Source organism: Hoplias malabaricus, chromosome 2 (genome assembly GCF_029633855.1).
Source record: "Hoplias malabaricus isolate fHopMal1 chromosome 2, fHopMal1.hap1, whole genome shotgun sequence".
In the NCBI taxonomy this organism is placed as follows: Eukaryota; Metazoa; Chordata; class Actinopteri; order Characiformes; family Erythrinidae; genus Hoplias; species Hoplias malabaricus.
Window position 1 is genome coordinate 82,526,722 of NC_089801.1, and position 19,859 is coordinate 82,546,580.

Sequence of the window (19,859 nt, forward strand, 5' to 3'; positions counted from 1 at the left end):
GTCGGAAACAATGTGAGTGAATAAAAACATATTCATCATGTAAAAACTCTCAGTTGAACTGGAATTATGAGATTTGTTTATTATTATTATTATTATTATTATTATTATTATTATAGGGATTATTGGATCTGTCCATTGTTATTGGGATTATTTGATCATTGATTTATTCTATTTATCAGGGCTGATACCTCATTGCCAGCAAAAGCTCAAATTAAAACTCAAGGAAAAATGTCAGAAAATTAATGAAGGAATATCAACTCAGGGCAGTTCAGCACTTTTGAAGGAGATGTACATGGAACTCTACATCACAGAAAATGAGAGTGGAGACGTCAACCAGGAACATGAGGTGAGACAGATTGAAACAGCTTTTAGGAAAGAGGCAACAGAGGAGACACCGATCAAATGCAACAACATCTTCATACCTTTATCAGGACAGGAGAAGCCCATCTGAACGGTACTCACTAAAGGAGTTGCTGGAATTGGAAAAACAGTCTCTGTGCAGAAGTTTATTTTGGACTGGGCTGAGGGCAAAGTAAACCAGGATGTCGTTTTCATGTTTCCCCTTCCATTTAGAGAACTGAACCTACTGAAGAATAAGAAGTTCAGCCTCATCAAACTTCTTCACTGCTTCTTTCCAGAAACAAAAAAAATGAATCCAAGACATTACAAACACCACAAAGTCATGTTTATATTTGACGGTTTGGATGAGTGTCGAGTGCCTCTGGATTTCCAGAGCAATGAAAAATTGACAGACATAGAAGAGCCATCCTCGGTGGATGTGTTGTTGACAAACCTCATCAACGGGAATCTGTTCCCTTCTTCTCTCCTCTGGATAACCTCTCGTCTAGCAGCGGCCAGCCAGGTTCCTCTTGAGTTTGTGGACCGGGTAACAGAGGTGCGAGGCTTCAGTGATCCCCAGAAGCAGGAGTACTTCAGGAAAAGAATCAGTAATCAGGTCCTGGCTAAAAAATCATCTCACATGTGAAGTTATCTAGAAGCCTTTACATCATGTGCCACATACCCATTTTCTGTTGGATTGTAGCCACTGTTTTAGAGAGAATTTTTGATCAAATGAAAGATGGAGAGATCCCTAAAACACTTACTCAGATGTTCACACACTTCCTGATATTTCAGATCAAACACAACGCCAAGAAGTACAGTGGAACAAGTGAGCTTGATCCTCTGCAGACTAAAGACGGCATCCTTGCACTGGGAAAACTAGCTTTCCAACAGCTTGAAAAAGGGAACCTGCTTTTCTATGAGGAAGACCTGATAGAATGTGGTATAAGTATCAGGGAAGCAACGATGCACTCAGGAGTGTGCACCCAAATCTTCAGGGAAGAATTGGGTCTGAACTCGGAGAAGATCTTTAGCTTTATACATTTGAGCATTCAGGAGTTCCTCACTGCTGTGTATGCGTTTGTGTGCTTCCTCAGTAAAAATGAAAACTCTGAGCAATCCACTGCACTTTCCAAGCTTTTCAGCCAGGCAACAATGACTGGCTTTCTCAACAGTGCAGTTGACAAGGCTTTAGAAAATAAAAAGGGACAGCTGGACCTCTTCCTCCGTTTCCTTCTGGGTCTGTCACTTGAGTCCAATCACAGTTTCCTTCGAGGCATACTAACACAGCCAGCAGGCAGCATTCACAGTAAAACAGAAATAGTCATGTACATCAAAGACAAGATTAAGCAGGACATCGCTGAATGAGCTGAACAATCTATCTCTAGTGCAGGAAGTGCAACAGTATCTTCACCGGGATGGTCATGATTGCCTCCAAGGAGTCAGGCTCTTGCCTAGTCAGTGGTCAGCTTTGGTGTTTGTGCTGCTGAATTCAGTACAGGATCTAGATGTGTTTGAGCTCAGCAAAATTTACCCATCAGAGGCATGTCTTCTAAGACTCCTGCCAGTGATCAAGGCATCTAGAAAAGTAGTGTGAGTGTCTTAATTCAAACATGTATTGTCAGGATCACGGAGCGGACTGACTGAGGGCGGACGCACTCGCTAAAACCCAGTTCTTTTTATTAAAGTAAAATAACAAAACAAAAACTTTTGACAGAAGGAAAACAAGCTAAACTGGACACTAGGAAATACACAGGGCAAATGGGACAGACAGACAACAAAGCGAAACAACGACCAAGGAAATGAAACGACGACGGGAGAAACTTCGGAGACAGACAGATAACACGACCGACTTGACATATAACAAAGGTGGAACAACACGACTGAGAACACGACAAAACAAAGGTGAAGGAGAAATGTTCGACAAACAGGACGTAAGACAAGAGAGCTTAAATGCTTCACACAAATGAGACACACCTGGACAGATAACGAGGGGACAGGTTAACCAATGACAGACGAGGAGGCGGGACAAAGGCGGGACTAGAACATAAACAAACATAGCCATGTGCTAAAAGAACACATGGCCGGGGGAAAACAGACTTGACGAGACGAGGGCGTGACATGTATTTTACAACATATGCCTTTAATGTTGGAGAGTTTAGCACATGAATCAATTCATTTTAATTTCTTAGGGAATATTTAAGTAATATAACAATTTACTTTTAACACTTTTCCTTTTACTTTTCACTTTTACTTTTCACTTTTACTTTCACTCTTCACTTTTACTTTTACAGTTGTATTGAAAGATATTATTCATTGTATTTGCGACTCACTGCAGACTAGATGGCTCTAATCTCACCAAAAAATCCTGTGAAAAGATAGCCTCAGCTCTTCAATCAGCAAACTCTCCACTGAAAGAACTGCACATCAGTAACAATGAACTGGATGTTTCATCAGTGGAACTTCTATCTGCAGGACTGAAGAAATCACACTGTAAACTAGAGATCCTCGGGTAAGGGTTTTTGATGTTTTTATATGTAAAACTATGAGGCTTGGTAGTTTTCAAAATCCTGTTATAACCAGGACAGATTCTATTGTTTCTGATACACTGTCGATTGCTGGAAATACTCATCTATAAAACTAAAATCTAATCATTTTTTTTAAAACACTAAGAATATTTAATCCAGTAAATAATAGAGGTTCGTGTTGTGTTTAGACTAACTGAGACCTTGCTCATCATTGTCATTTTTCAGATTTTTCTGCAAGATTTTTAAACTTCCTGATTGAACTAAACCCCAGATTATATTCACAGATTATACTTAATATACAGATTATATTTACTCAATTTCAGACTAACTGGCTGTAACCTCACCAGAGTTTCCTTTGAAAAAAATAATGTCGGCTTTACAGTCAGCAGAGTGCTCTCTTATAGAATTGGACCTTAGTAACAACAGCTTGGAGGATTCAGGATTGGAAATATTGTCTGCCGGACTAAAGAGTTCACACTGTAAACTGGAGGTACTCAGGTGAGTGTTTAGGTGAAATAGATATATGTTGATCTATCTGTGATCCTTATAACTTATTTATCTAGATCAATATCCAGTTGTTTTATTGTTTGATTGCACCGTATAGGTACCACATCATATTTGTTGTTAAACAGGCTCAGTTGTTACTGTAGCCAAATAGTTGTAAAATTCCATTGCACAATTAATCAACACTTATTCTTTGCTAAATTTGCGCAAATGTTGCAGACTAGCTGGTTGTAATCTCACTGCAAATTCCTGTGAGAAATTCAGCTCTGCTCTAAAATCAACTGTGTGCCCACTAAAAGAATTAGACCTCAGGTACAATGAACTGCAGGATACAGGAGTAAAAATAATCTCAGCTGAACTCAAGAGTTCACTCACTGAACTGAAGACACTGAGGTGAGGTTTCAGGGGACATTAACAGTTTAGTTGGAAATTCATTAATTAATAATCCTACTCTTTTTAAGACAATGTAAAAATAAATGATTGTGGCTAATTATTATTGTGAGCTTCACTCATTTGTCTAATATTATCTTAAAATAGCTGTATCTGTTAACATATATGCTATAAATGATTTTAATGCCTAAGAATGTCCCTATGTCAAGGTATTTTTAGATTGAACTCTGTTCTGTACCTTTTTCTACTCCTCAGACTTGCTGGCTGTAATCTCACAACCACCTCCTGTGAAAAATTAACACAAGCTCCGCAATCTAACACCCTCCTGAAAGAGCTGGACCTCAGTAACAATGACCTGCAGGATTCAGGAGTGAAGCTACTGTCTGTAAAACTAAGAACTTCATCTTGTAAACTGGAGATCCTTAGGTAAATTAAACTCATAGTCTAAACGCCTATATGAATTTGTGTTTTTGTGCCGTGGTCTACATACTGGAATAAAAATGTTAAGAAAAAATAGTAGTATATATGCAGAACAGGACATGTTTTGCTGTATTTGTTGACATTGTCCTTGGCAAATATATATTATTCCTTTAAATTAAGGACATTAATATAAGATATGTTTATTTTTATATTAAAGCACTGAGTTTTCCACCTGCAATTCCATGTACTTCACAAAAAATCATCTTCTTCTGAAATGATATAGCACAGTTTCACTGTGGGGAAAAAAGATTACAATGGCAAGCATAACATGATTTGGAAAAAAATTATTGTTGCTTCGACTGGCACATTAGCTAGATACATATATATTTGTATATATTAGTATATATTAGTATATATTTTTACAGACTTGAGACAATCAATGAAAACATAAGACCTCTATGCTTCAAGGGATTGGCAAGGCTTAGGTGATTATATATTGTCCATTATCATTTCTCAAAACCTTTCAGTAAGGCCAAGTACTATTTGCACACTCAGGCAGGAGAGTACATGTTGGTGCCAATGGCAGCCAACAGATTCTCCTATAATGAATCAGCCAATCAAAACTTAGACTTTAAAGATCATAAGAGGTGAGCGGCATTTGCTCTTACAACACTTTGGAAAATCAGTGTCTTTAAACCGGCTGTGGGCAATGTATAGTATGTATAGTTTATAGTATGTAGAATTTGTATATGATTTATATTTTAAAATGTAATTTACTTCTCATTCTCAGACTAGCTGGATGTAATCTCACCATGAACTCCTGTGACAAATTGATATTAGCTCTACAGTCAGCAAATTCTTCACTGAAAGAGCTGGATCTCAGTTACAATGATCTGCAGGATTCAGGAGCGAAGTTGCTCTTTGCTAAACCGAAGGGTTCAAATTGTAAACTGGAGACACTCAGGTGAGGTCCTTGATTGAGAATCTTGTGTGTGTGTGTGTGTGTGTGTGTATGTGTGTGTGTGCATGCCTACAGTTCACTAGAAAATATATTTTTCTATATATATATTTATTGAGAGTGTATTAAAAAATGTTAAAGTACTAAATGCACTAAATAGTTCAATTACGAATGCCCTTCCTCAAAGTTTTTGTAAACCAAAAATTATATATGATCTCAAACTTCAACTTCTACCACATGAATTGAATCTTTACTGTATTTTCTTTTCATTTACAGAATTGCATGCTGTAATCTCACTTCCTGTGAAAGACTGGCAAAAGCTCTACAGTCAGCAAGCTTACCACTGAAAGAATTGGATATTAGTAACAACAAAATTCTTGATGAAGGAGTGGAGAAGCTCTGCAATGGACTGAAGAGTTTAAACTGTAAACTGGAGACACTCAAGTGAGCTTTTATTCAATTTTAAACTGATGTTCTTATAATTTAACTACAAATAGAAGAACTGGGATTTAATATGAGGAGCTCCATTAATAATCATTTGCTTATTTCACAAGAAATGTTGTACATCCTTTTCCTTTGCAGATTAGCTTTGTGTAATCTAGGGGAAAAGTCTTGTGAAAGTTTGGGATCAGTATTAGAAATGGAAAACTCCTCATTACGAGAAATGGACCTTAGTAACAATGATCTGAAGGATTCAGGAGTGGAGAAGCTCTGTGTTGGACTGAAGAGTTCACACTGTAAACTGGAGACACTCAGGTGAATGGTTTATTAAATAAATGTTAAGTTAGATAAAGATTGTAATTTAAGTATAAAAATGATTACTGGAGACTAATATACAGGGCTATTCTAACTCTGTGGCCTGACACTTTAACTTTTCCACATTTCATGACATCAAAACTACAAGCTGTTCAAATCAGCAGTATATAACTCACAGTGCAAAAATAAGAGGAGCTCAACCTCAATCTTTAGTACTTATAGTTCTCAAACAGGTCAGGTCATTCCTATCACTTTGTCACCTTCTGTCTCAAACTATTTACTATCTCTCTGTAGATTATCCGCTTGCATGATTACGGGGACTGGCTGTATGTCTCTGGACTCAGCTCTGCAATCAAACCCCTCAAATCTAAAAAAACTGGATCTAACCTACAATTACCCAGGAGACACAGGAGTAAAGCTGCTCTCTTTAAAAATGCAGGATCCAAACTGCAAACTGGACACACTCAGGTATTTACAGTGATGAAACTTGGTATGCATAATTGTCACGTTCAGTCCCTGACAAATGTGTTTTCTTCTTAGTTTCTGTGTTTCTCATGATACTTTCTGTTCATGTGCCCCAGGTCTTCTACGTTCTATGCCACATATATTTATATCATATTTTTTGAGTCTTTTTGCATTATCATGCATTGTTTTGTATATGACATGTGGCCTTGATTGTTATTGTGTTTTAAAGCTGGTTTAACTTCTATCAATATTCTCTGTGTTCCTCCCTTATTTCTGTCATGTTTTGTGTAAATGTTACGAGCTTCTTACTCTGTTACTCCTGTTAGTCTTGTCTGTGATGATCTTTAGCCTTGTCCATGGTTAATCTTTTGCTCCTGTGTCACTGACCACTGGGAACATTTTTAATAAAATCTGCACCCTGCCTTGATTGCATCCCACTTACACTAACATGTTCTATAAAGGAAGTTCACATGCTTTTAAGTCACTTTAATGTGCTTTGTAAATTGACTTAATGGACTGTTACTTAAACAAAGTCCCATGTTGTTTTCTTATTTTAGGGTGGACCATGGAGGAAAAATCAGGATTAAACCAGGACTAAGTAAATGTAAGTTTACGATTTAATGTAATGTTCACTCTGTTATGTGCCTCTTTCACACATGAGAATCTCTGGATATTCTCCAATTTTTTTGTTCCTCTCTCAGTGGGAAAAGTGCTGCCTGCTTGAGGTTTGTCTCAGCACATTTGCAGTGCATGCAGGAGGTACTCTGGAACATTAATGGCTCTATTCACACATGCGCTGTCTCAGAGTCTTTAATATGGGACTAGGAGGATAAAGTCTGCATATTTTCTGGGATGAATGTTGCAGGTGTTAATGTTTACACATACAACTCCTCTGGGCAAACTCCAGAACATTTCTAGGTTACCATGCATGTGTGCATATGGAAGTGGTTTCTTTATTTTTGGAAGCCTGGACTTAGCAGTAATGGTGTATTCTTGCTCTGAATACTCCCTAGCTCCATCCACTCATTTCCCCATACAAACTGGACTCATTCACTCTCTCTTACATATACTGCCTGTTTTGTAAACCTTTGCATTGTTTCCTGATATTTGTTTATGTATTTACTTAGTAACTTATGTTACTTTTGCCAGCCTGTTTTGACCTCTGCCTGCTTTGTGGGTTTGCAAGCCTGTAAGAAATCTACATTGCATTTGCATTCATTCACCATACATTCTTTATTACATGCACATTATATCCTCTCTTTCTGTGTGTTGTTTTTCCTGTGAACAGATGAATGTGACCTTACTTTGGATCCAAACACTACACACACATGTCTCTCTCTGTCTGCAAAAAACAAGACAGTGACATGTGAACGAAAGCACCAGCCGTATCCTGATCTTCCTGAGAGATTTGAAGTGTATGAGCAGGTTCTATGTAAGGAAAGTCTGACTGGACGTTGCTACTGGGAAACTGAGTGGACTGTCAGTGCAGTTATTGCAGTGACATCTAAAAGAATCTGTAGGAAGGGTGGTAGTAATGACCGTGTGTTTGGGTACAACAAAATGTCCTGGAGTCTAGACTGCTCTAATATCAGTTACTTTGTCAGGCACAATATGCACCGAACTAATATACCTGCCCAGTCTTCCAGATCGAACAGAGTAGGTGTATATGTGGATTTTCCAGCCGGCACTCTGTCCTTCTACAGTGTCTCCACTGACACACACACACTCACACACTTACATACTTTCAGCACAACATTTACTGAACCACTCTTTGCAGGATTTAGAGTCTGGGATTCTAATTCCTCAGTGAGTTTATGTGAGAGCTTAATGGGTCCTTGAGGAAGGCCTTGAATGAAACACTCTTATATTGTTGGAGGAACAGTAGGCATAATTGTATAGCACTTTTTAGACACTTAAATTGCTGTACTATTTGGGCTATTAGGAACTAAACTCATACACCTGTTTGCATTCATTTACATCATCAGTCCATTTTTAGCAATCTGTACCTATCCTATCAGACTAGTTGAAGATTTCAGAAATCGCAGTAATTTTTGTCTTTAAATGCTGCATATGAGAGCATACTATTAGAGCTAACAATGTGAATTTACTTAATACTATCATGTTCACTATAGTATCATTTATTTGACTGACTTTTGGTCATTGGGTGCAATACAAATTTCAACTACACCAGTGTTAACCCAGCACTAAAAATCTATTCAGTCAGTTGTTATGGCAGTTGTGTTCTGCCAGGTCTCCAAGTACCCATCATGTTAATAATGCCCCTGATGGTTTCATTGTGATACATTTTTATAAAAGGTTTATAAATTCATTATTATTCAGATTTAATAGTTGTTTTGTGACTGACACCTTTAAACTTCTGGCTTCTAAATATGTCCTCTCAATTTTTGCAAATGTTCTTAAAGTCACACTGACATCCTTTTCATCACTGTATGTTTCATATCAAACTATTCAGACTCATATTAACTATTCAGAAACAGATGAAGTGCATGTAAATGTGAATTTAAGATTTGCAAAAATTGAGAAAATGCTATTAGACCTCAGAGGGTTAATCACAGACAGCAGCACAGTAAACTTCAATGTAATTTGACATTTATTATTATTAATATCCATTTATTATATTTCTGAAGTTAAAACTTGTTGCTAACTCTGAGAGTTTAGTTATTCTTTCATGTTTATTCCAAGATAGCTCCTAGATAACAACAATAAAGACTCTATCAACATGATATTGTTTCTTATTTCACTTAAAAAAACCTACATATTTGGAAACATAGCATATTATATGTTTGTGTCTATAAACTGCTAGGAGTTCTGCCTTGGAGGTTTCATTCCTAACCTTCTCTTTTCCAATGTTTTGAGTGGTTTTTGCCCACCATATCCTACCTTTAATATTTGTTGCCAAAAAAGCATTTTATTTTGTGACTTTAGCCATTTATGTTCATGGTTAAATGAAAACAAAAGCTTTTTGTATTTTAAAAATGAATAAAATAATAAACAACAATGCCTGGGTTTTTGTGTTTGATTCTGAATATATATAATTTTGTTGTTTATTCAGATTTTTTTATTGCAGTAGATTATCTTTGTGGTGTGCTAGAGAAGGAGCTTCTTGGTAATAAGCAGTTGCAGATACATGGACTTACATGCTCCATGTGGACCACAATCCAAAATGATTGATTCCTGCATTTTTATGAAACTAAAGAATTAAGAATAAAAAAAATAACAAATTTTATTATTTATAATAATGATAACAGGGGTGGCACGGTGGTGCAGCAGGTAGTGTCGCAGTCACACAGCTCCAGGGGCCTGGAGATTGTGGGTTCGATTCCCGCTCCGGGTGACTGTCTGTGAGGAGTTTGGTGTGTTCTCCCTGTGTCCGCGTGGGTTTCCTCCGGGTGCTCCGGTTTCCTCCCACAGTCCAAAATCACACGTTGGAAGATTCAAAAGTGTCCGTAGGTGTGAGTGAATGTGTGTCTGTGTTGACCTGTGAAGGACTGGCGCCCCCTCCAGGGTGTATTCCCACCTTGCGCCCAATGATTCCAGGTAGCCTCTGGACCCACCGCGACCCTGAACTGGATAAGCGGTTACAGATAATGAATGAATTAATTAATAATGATAACAAAAGATCAGATTTTATTTCAGTATCAGTTTTTATTTGATGTCTCAGAATTGGCCAAATTTGACTGTGCTTCACTCATGGGTATGATGTATTAACTACATTCCCTACATTGCAAAATACCAAAAATCCATCTGCGGGAAAAAACAGATAATGTCAGGGTTTCTGGAAGCATAGGTTGTCACACAGCAACAGCAAACATTAACCACCCATCCCGAAAACTAAAACAAAAGCAGGATACCTCCTCCCCGTCCTTGGCCAATTGAAACGACCTTAATATTCTGTTTATTTAACAGTAACAAAATGTATTTTTCATAAACAAAGAGTGGAAAAATAACAATTTATTACAATATACAATCTACAGACATTTTTACAAGGTTTGTAAGTTGGTTAGTATACTATACTAGGTGGTTGGGGTTACCCAGGTAGGTTTTAACATGGCTACAAGAAAATGAGTTTTATTCTTTGTAAAACATAAACCACAGACATTTGTTTAGAAGTATACTATGCTGTAATTTGTGGCACTGAAAAATATTTGGAAATTAAAGTCATTTTTACCTTAGCTCATTCGCTTGAAAAAAAAAACAGCAGACCAATATGACGCTTCTTCAACTAATTTAGTGGGTGGGGCTCTGATGGGGTTTTGCAGAAGAGGGGTGGTTCTATGGAGCGCTTGGAGTGATTATAGGAGCAGTAGAGACCCAAGTGGAAATACCAAAGCCCTCAAAGAGTGAGTTTTGCATAATATGTCCCCTTTAAATATTATTGTGTTTTTTTTTTGGCAGTGCTCCATTTAATTACAGAATTAATAGATTTATTTTAAAACCAAAAACAGCAAAGAATTGACTGCATATATTATTAATTCATTCATTGTCTTGAACCGCTTGTTTTATATATATATGTATATATATATATATGTCATAATGAGTTAATATTTTGCTTAAAATAAATGAAATTGGTATCAGTATAATTGTAGTAATAAAAAATGTTCATTAAATATCTGTGAAGTATTGGGGGTTCCACTAAAAACTCTAAAATACTAAAGATTTATATCTTACACAAATGAACTGAGGAGTTAGAATACACCCAGAACCCTGCATAGAGTGGCTCAGTAAATGTGAAATGAAAAGTGTGTAAGTGTGTGAGTGTGTGTGTGTCAGTGGAGACACTGTAGAAGGACAGTTTGCCAGCCGAACAGTCCACAAACACTCCTACTCTGTTAGATCCGTAGGGAGGGGGAGGTAAGATAGTTCTCTTCTTATTATGTAAGACACAGTAGCTGTTACTAGAGCAGTACAGACTCCAAGATATTCCACTGCATCCAAATACACAGTCATTACCCTCTCCTTTTCTGGGGATTCCTTTACAAGTCACTGCTACTTCAACAGACCCACTCCACTCTACTTCCCAGTAACAGCGTCCAGTCAGACTTTCCCTACACAGAACCTGCTCCCAGCTATCGAATCTCTCGGGATGATCTGGATACGACTGCTGCTGGTTCATGCACATCACCTTCCTGTTTTTCTCACTCAGAAACAGACGTGTGTGTGCTGTGTTTGGGTCCAATGTGAGATCACAGACATCTGCACACAAGAAGAGAAGATAGAGGACATAAACTCAAATGGCACACATGCGTGTTCATTGCCACAGATGGGTTAAATACAGAGGTCAGATTTTGTTGTACAGTTGTGCAATGATCATAAAGCATGTCATTATAAAACCTCATCTCATTTATACACAAGTACAAAGAGTAGATAAAGAGAAAACCTTTAAAAATTGAAACAAAATATTAGATTTTGTCATTTATTTATAGAGGAACTGTGAATGGCAAAATATGTCAAACTTGAAGATCAGCAGATGATTTGGAGGTGAATTGTGGGATGATAATAAATAATGAGTTGGTACTGAATTCAGGAGGGTAGTGAATGATTTCAAACACTACCTTATGTGGGTTTTCACCAAACAATGCAGTGGATTATGAGAAGTCTTATATCTTTTTGCAGTGCATTGTGGGATTGTTTGATGACACTCAAAATTGTCCACTGTGTTTTAAGACACTACTATAAAATGTCAGAACCCCAAAGTAATGCACTATATAGTGAATAGGGCACAGTTTTGGACACAGCTAGAGAGATTGTGTACACATGGAGGATATTCAAAATCATTATTACCCTCCCTCCCCGGGAGTGGTCGACTAACAAAGATCAAGTGCAACGCTCGTAATAGTCTGCAAGGTCACAAAGGAATCCAAGCTGAGTTCTAAACAACTAAAGACTCACCCTAAGTCAGTGCTGTCATTCTAAGTTAAAATGTGGGCCATAAGGAAAGTGCAGATGTGCCACATTTGGGCCAAATACTCTTTGCTATCCAGGAGAAATATCAGAAAAAAAATCTGAATTTGTTCTGATTTGTTCTACCAAAAAAAGTTAATAAAGAATAAATTTGATGTAAATGTATGCTGAAATGTGTGTGTGTGTCTGTGTGTGGTTTATATTCATGAAGTGCACTACACCAAACTGTAAACTTACATTTTCTTAGGCCTGATTCGATTCTGATATTTCCTGTGGGTTCCACTCTAAAAAAAAAGACACACATTTACATCATGCAAGTGTCACAAACTAGAAAACAGCACTAGTATATTTTACCTCACTGTTTTCTCATATTAATTGTTCTTGCAAAGTTTCTCACTCTGATTCTGGGGTTTCAGCTCCACTGCTGATGTTAAGGTCTTTGATCACATTGCAGACACAGTCACAGTAACAGTCCACGCACATTTCAGGGGCCTGGACATTATTTTTTCCACTTTGTTCACCATCTGTAATTAAATTAGACAAAATGAAACAATGCTGAAAATAAAAGTAAGTATAATGTGTATAAGTATTATATGTCCTCTCAATGCTCAGGCTTACTTCCGTATTCACACGACTGCTGTGAGGAACTAATGAGCACATTAAAAATATTGGGTTAATAGTTCAGCTTCACAAACCCCACTCCATCGTTTCCCAAAGTTAGTTAGGTATCTACTTCACAGAGCACTGCTGGAGGGGTTTACACCACACTTGCTGACTGTTGATATTGAGCATAGTGATGTTAGATCTATGTGCAGCTGATCTAGACCATCCCCCATTTCAGTTTTGACCCAGAATGTGTTCTTCTTTACTTGATGGCCTTGTAATAGTTATAACTGATGTCTGGGCAGTGGGAAGGTTTTATATGTATTTTATTACATGATTTTCTTCAACATTGAACAACTTCTAATGTTTGGTTTTTTATTTGTTATTTGTTGTCTTTCATCGATGAGCTCTATAAAGTTTCCTGACTTTCTGCCAACATGAATTTCAAATTTTCAGGTGTTTTCCCAATGGTGTGATGATGGTGTGACTGTCAGAGACATTACTGACGGTGCAGAGGTGAAAAAAAAGCAAAAAAACCCCCACACACATTCCAAGATATCATTATGTAAGAGTGGAATGCCCTAAATGCCTGAGAGCACTGCTATTTGTTTGCATGTTTGCATGTCTGAATTTTATGTTCCAAACATTTTGAGTTCCAGGACGTACCGTGACTTTTTAACTGTAATTAACCTGATTTAACTGTAATTAATATCAAAGGAGGAGGGAGTTTACTCTATGAGTGAGTAATGTACAAAAGAACACATTTAAAACTTACAGACCATGTTTTTGTTCACAATCTAGACAAATAATGAAAACATTAGCAGTGGAAAATCCCATAATATTTATCAGTCATTAGTAGCTTTGACAATAACTGATCACCAGTTGTTGCCTAATGTCTGAGAAATTGATTTACAATTGTTTTAAGGCAAGGTTTGGCCACAAAGTCCTTTAATGAGGCATCGAGACATATCATTTTAAAGGCAAAATATATCTATAAAGAACTCACTTCCTCATTGACCTTGTCACTACTCACTCACTCACTCACTCACTCATTCACATTTAGGAACTGCACCACAAGGGGCATACTGCATGTCCTTATTTAAATAATAATAATAAAAATTGCATTATAAATGCATGTATAATGCTGTAAATGGCATACATAATGTTATAATGACTCCTATAAGCCTTTATAATCCCTTATAAATAGATACAGCCATATTCATAACACATAATTATGAACACAGGATTGTGAAATTATAAAGGCAGGTGTTATAATACACTATAATATCCATTCATAAGAACACTGATTGTACTCTACCAGCACAGACTCCCACGTTTATAATTTTAGGGATTGTTTTGTGGTTTTGTGTCATTGTTGTGTGTTATATGGGTGGGGATTGTTGTTTTACGTGTGTGTGTGTGCATGTGCCCGGTGTGTGATGACTGACGTGAGCAGGGCAGTGTCCACCCTTTGGGTGACCTGAGTGGCTTTAGATAAGGCTTATCATACACAGAGATGGATACTGAGACAATACCTTTATGCCACTAAGTGTCACTTGTTGCATGTCAGTCGTCACACACCACACACACACACACACACATATAACAAAAAGCCTCAAAAACAGTGAACAGGGGGAGGCCGCAGTGCCTGCCGGGAGCTCCCCTGTGAGACCCCAGCCCTGCCCGGATGGACCCCATGCCTTTTGTATGTACAGTATTCTTATGACTGGATTTTATATTGCATTATAACATCTGCTTTTGTTTTGTGCCTTTGTACACAATCAAACCTTATAATATGTTATATATTTAGTAATATCAATCTATAATGCACATCTACTTATATTTATATTGCATTATGAATCCAAGTTTTCCAATTGTTTTGGATTGAAAAATACACTGAGTATATTTTCATTGACCTTTGATATTTTAAGTTTGATCATTTCATTTTAAACCTTTGCTTATATTTCAACTGATTTTGCAGAATTAATAAATAAAAAAAAATATTTGATTAATATATTTGGCACATTTTATTTTGAAAGTCTAAGAAGAAGTGTAAATAGAGAAAAACCCACAGATGATATCTTTTTAAAGGCACATTTAAAAGCTGTGTGTGTTGGTCAAGATCACAACACAAAACATACACACGCCATTTACATTCCCTCTATTTCTAACAACACAAACTGTAAAGAGATATTAACATGGCATGCTGGAACAAGCTTATGAAAACTACATTTGAGTCACATTCTCTCATTAAAACCCCTGAGAGCAGTGTTACCTGTACTGGGGTCAGTGTACAGATCCTCGGGAAGAAGGTCCAGGTCCATTTTCCTCAGTGGTAGTTTACAAATTCACAACAGAATCCATTACATAAGATTAGTCTTCGTGTCTGTGTTATAGCTTCTTAAAATACAATTTAAATTCCTTAGTTAAAGACATGCTCCCTCAGTCCAGTCCAAATGACACATATTCGCTTTAGGTTTTTGAGACGACAGAAACCAGTTGGATGACATCATGAGAATATCAAAAGTTGTTCGAACTCTGGAAGGTTTTTGTTTGAGTTTCCGTGTGTTTCACATGCTAATAGAGATAAGATTCCCGTCACTCAAGTATTTTCGAGAGAGAGAACAGAAGCATGGGAAAGTCTAACTCCAGGAAAAAGATATAACTGATTGGAGGAGTGTGTCTGCATTCTTATCTACATGTCTTTTTGTTTCAGCAGACAGCTGTTCTACATTCCACTGTACATTCAGTGTACCTTAGGTGCTTTACACCATCACTACAACATTAACCAGTCAGGTATGTGCATTGGCTTGCCTTCCTGTGAGTGTTAGAGCTATGCCTATGATGCAGTTCAGTTTCTATTCACTCCATTGGCTCTTACACAACAAACTACCATTAGCTCTGATCTTGAGGTGCTGCTATAAATCAGTTTAATTTTTGGAAAATCTGACAGAGAACATGTGATTTATAAAGGAACACTGGGTATTGTTTTAACCTTAAAACTACAGCTTCAAAAGCATGACTTTTCACTGATCATAACAACGCAAACCCTCAAAAACGATGAACAGGAGGAGGATGCAGTGCACACCAGGAGCTCCCCTGTGAGACCCCAGCCCTGCCCAAATAGACCCCATGCCATTTGTCACAGAGAGAATAGAGCCTCTGTCATTGTTATTCCAGGTTCAGCACTGCAGAAACTGCACTATGTAATTATTGTACAAGGTTAGAAAGCATGTATAGGAAACTGTTGGTATACTTTGAACCACCCTGACCCCTCACTCCTTCACTCTATATGCCTCCAGTGAATCTGTCCCTCTGCTGACAGCTATCCAGTACTGCAAGCTGATACCACAAACAACAACAAACTCACATGGGCACCTCAGTGGTGTATACTGGGTATATATAAAGCACTACAGACACTACAGCACTGAAACAGACTCCTGTCCTTCTGTGAAAGTGTATACTACCTAAAAATAGTCATTAATAAACAGATAACGTGCTATGTATATCTTTATGATATTAATAAATATTCAGACACATGGTCTTTATGTAGAGTATTTGCCACTGTATCTTTCCTTGAAAATACTGACACCAAAGCCATTTGAATTCAAATAGCCCCCTCTAGTGGACTATCACACAGACACACACACACACACACACACACACACACACACACACACACACACACACACACACACACACACACACACGCACAATGATTTTACTAAACATATGTTTTATATTTTGACTTTTCTTCACAGTCACTGATTATATCAATTACTTTATAATAAGAAGATGTTTTTTACTCTAAACTGTCGGCATTTGATAATAAGGCTTTTGATGAGATGCTAGTTACATAAGTTTGAATCCACAAATAATCTACCTCTAGGACTTTTTACTTGATTGAGTATTGACACTAAATTCACACACACAAGAAAAACTGATCTGAGATAAAGTGGTTTGTATATAATACTCTAATAATACATTACATTTATGAAGCCAAACACACAAATTCAAAAGCACGGAAATACAAAGAGAGAACATGGAAGTCCAGGGAGAACTGGAGAACCTAATGTTAATGTGGTCAGCAGCTACCTGTGTTCATGTGTCACTGTGTGGACTGACTGGAGATCAGTGGAGTAGTGAACTTGAAGACAGAGCAACCACAGTGCAATAGACACTCTTCACAGGTGAGTAGTCTCAGTAAAAGTGGACATTCTCTATTCATACAGAGGGTAGAATTATACACATGCATCATTTTGAGGGCCTTTAAGAGAGACAACAGCATTTTAGGATTTCAGAATAAACACACACACACATCATATTTGCCAGTGCAGCTTCTAGCCAATCAGAATGAAGCTTCTTGTAAACAACCCAACTCTCAACTCTCAACAAATTCATGCAAAAATTTAACCTTACGCCCCTGAAGCAGAGGGAGAACCAGGGGCCACATGTTTCTGTAAAAATCATAGGTGGTACTTGGAGGTTTTGGTTTGATAACGGGGGGAACTTGGTCTAAAAAGTTGGAGAACCACTGGTCTGTGCTTTATAACCATGGTCCTGTCTCATAGATTGTTGATCATTTTTGGTGTTTGAGTTTCTGCTGGGTTTTTCTTGGTAGTTCCCCTGAATTTCTCTTGTCATTCTCTGTGTAGTTTTATCTTTGTTAGACTCTTGTTTCCAGAGCTGTGCAGTATCCACGTATCCATATTTAAGTAAATTATACGTTTGGAAACAAAGCTTTTTTCTCTTCATTTCTTTATGGTTCTGATCTGTTTTTATTGTTAAAATCACCCGTTTGTGGAGTTTGTCTGTATCTCCCAGGGAAGCACAATGAAGTGTGTAAGTACAGGAAAAGTAAACTTTAAAATGTGGGCTGTATGTTAGTGTTATGTATTATTATTATGTTATGTTCATTCTCTGCTTGTGTCCTGGGTTTTGGAAATTCCTTTCAATCCCAGAAAGTTCCTGAACTTGCGATAGTTTGATAAAAGAATATGAAATGCTGTGTATTTTTGTGAAGTACATATTACTTAGAAGTGTATTGGGATAGAAATAAGTAATTTAAAATGCTTCAATAAAGCACAGTTCCATGAAAAGTGGAGTATCAGAGCGTCACTTGTGAATGTACCTAGTGAGACTCTCAGACTACAAAAAGGTTCACAGTCTGGATTTGAAATGAACACAAACTTTTGTTGTGTGTCTTCTTTCAGGTGACGCAGGAGTGATCCGAAGTAAACCATCTCTAAAGAAATGTAAGTTCAATTGGCCAAATGAAAGAGAGCATGACTCCACAGAGAGAGATGTCGGTTGAAACATTAGGAAAAATTCAAATAAAAACTTAAAAAAAGAAAGAACCTCAACATAAAGTGTGGCAAAAATGTTGATTGTTCGCTGTTAGCTCTGTCTAAAATGTGTACAAGTAAAAAAGAGAAGGATGTAGGCAGAGCTTCATTTTTAAAGCATGAGGTAAGGGAGCAAGTTTGCACAGAGTGTAAAGGAGTTGAAAAGAATTGTCAGTTTTGTTTCATTTGTTCCATTTATTGACTGCATTCAGCAACAAGAGCGTTAGTGAGGTCAAAACTCCCTCTCATCCCAAAACTGGCCGGAGCACTATCTATAGGCCCATTCTTGGCTTTAGTCGTGTCCTATTATCCTTATTGGCAAAGTCCTTATTGGCAAAACTTCTGTACAGGGAAATTACAAGCTGTGTGTGTATTTATAAATCTGGCTGTCCTCAACCATTAGGATTTATAGAGTATATATAACTTTGCTGAAAAAAAGACAGGGCTGATTTGATAACCTCAAAGACCTGGAAGCGGTGTAGATCCAAAGCAAATTTCCTGTATAGGAAATAACCACTCCATTTAATTACTTAAAAACAAACATCAGAATTTTAAAATGGATAATAATACGGGTAATACGGTTCCTTATTCATGTATATAAGACAAGCTGCCGTATCTTGGACTAACTGCAGACCAGCTATTGAGGACTCACTGACATCCAAATGCAAGCTGTTTCTGTTTAAGAGAGATGTAATAAAAGTGTGGAGTCCTTATTCCTGGGGGCTGATCAGTAAATGGAGCTCCTAACAACAGTGTTCATTTGTTTATCAAACCTGAGGTCTATATATAAATAAACAAATATATATAAACCTATAGATAAATATATATTAATAAATGTAGAAATAAATGCTTTCATATATTAATAAGTGAATAAATAGACAGACACAATAGTTATTTTAACATTTTTTATTTAGGTAGTTAGATCCTCTTTTATTATTAGATTTAACTTGGTTCTTCATCTATCTGTTTTGAGAACGAGTCTGTTAGTAATGGAAACACTACACAATCGGATAGTATGTATAAGTGTCGTTAAGAGGACAGATTATTTTTTTCATTATTAAGCCTCTATTGCATGGCGTTGCTTCAGGGTAACATACTCATTTTTCATCAGAATCAGGACATTCTATTCAGTAAGGTGCCTCTAGAAATAGTCCACTAGAGAGGAACATACAGGTGATGTCATGTTTGTTTCTATGGGAGAAACAAGAGCAGTTTCTCTGAGAGAAACAGAAAATAGATTCTAAGGGAGAAACTAGAAGTTTATCAACTTGGAGTTGATATACGTACAAGTATGGGGTATTGTTGCAGCACTTAAAGAGAAGGAGAATGAAAATCTAAAACAGACTATTCATCTTAGCCATTGCAGGTGTTGTAAAAAACTACCAGAGCAGCTTGTAGCGGACTGGCGAGCACTACAGATGTGGAAGGGTGAGTCAGAAAAAGAATTCAGACACAGAACAAAAATTAGAAGAAAAAAAATGAATGCAAGCATTCACGCAATGAATATAAAAGAAAAAAAAAACTGATGTGTGTCTTATATTCGCTCTACTTCTCCATGTGCTCTGGTTCCTGCTCTGGCTCCAAACCGGCTTCCTCCGAATACGCCTCCTGAGTATGGTCATCATCCGA

The 19,859-nt window shown here is 37.2% G+C and overlaps 2 protein-coding genes and 1 pseudogene across 2 annotated transcripts in view; 2 read left to right on the forward strand and 1 right to left on the reverse strand.

Annotated features, from left to right (window-relative positions):
* The first annotated feature begins 201 nt into the window (after positions 1 to 201).
* On the forward strand, positions 202 to 1,707 carry LOC136678661 (NLR family CARD domain-containing protein 3-like; annotated as a pseudogene).
* A 2,255-nt stretch (positions 1,708 to 3,962) lies between these two features.
* The window catches only part of LOC136678672 (ribonuclease inhibitor-like), a 119,977-nt gene continuing 104,080 nt past the window's right edge, over positions 3,963 to 19,859 (forward strand). Inside the window, exons 1-6 of the mRNA XM_066656763.1 lie at positions 3,963 to 3,970; positions 4,017 to 4,187; positions 4,709 to 4,828; positions 4,972 to 5,145; positions 5,416 to 5,583; positions 5,722 to 5,895. Coding sequence (XP_066512860.1) covers positions 3,963 to 3,970; positions 4,017 to 4,187; positions 4,709 to 4,828; positions 4,972 to 5,145; positions 5,416 to 5,583; positions 5,722 to 5,895 — 815 coding nt within the window. The remainder of the gene's footprint in view (positions 3,971 to 4,016; positions 4,188 to 4,708; positions 4,829 to 4,971; positions 5,146 to 5,415; positions 5,584 to 5,721; positions 5,896 to 19,859) is intronic.
* Positions 10,936 to 15,331, reverse strand: LOC136687419 (stonustoxin subunit beta-like). The gene is made up of 4 exons (XM_066661824.1): positions 15,161 to 15,331; positions 12,680 to 12,806; positions 12,520 to 12,566; positions 10,936 to 11,574 (listed from the first exon to the last, which is right to left on the reverse strand). Exons 1-4 carry the CDS (start codon positions 15,207 to 15,209, stop codon positions 11,039 to 11,041), a joined length of 759 nt encoding a protein of 252 aa, XP_066517921.1. The 5' UTR covers positions 15,210 to 15,331; the 3' UTR covers positions 10,936 to 11,038.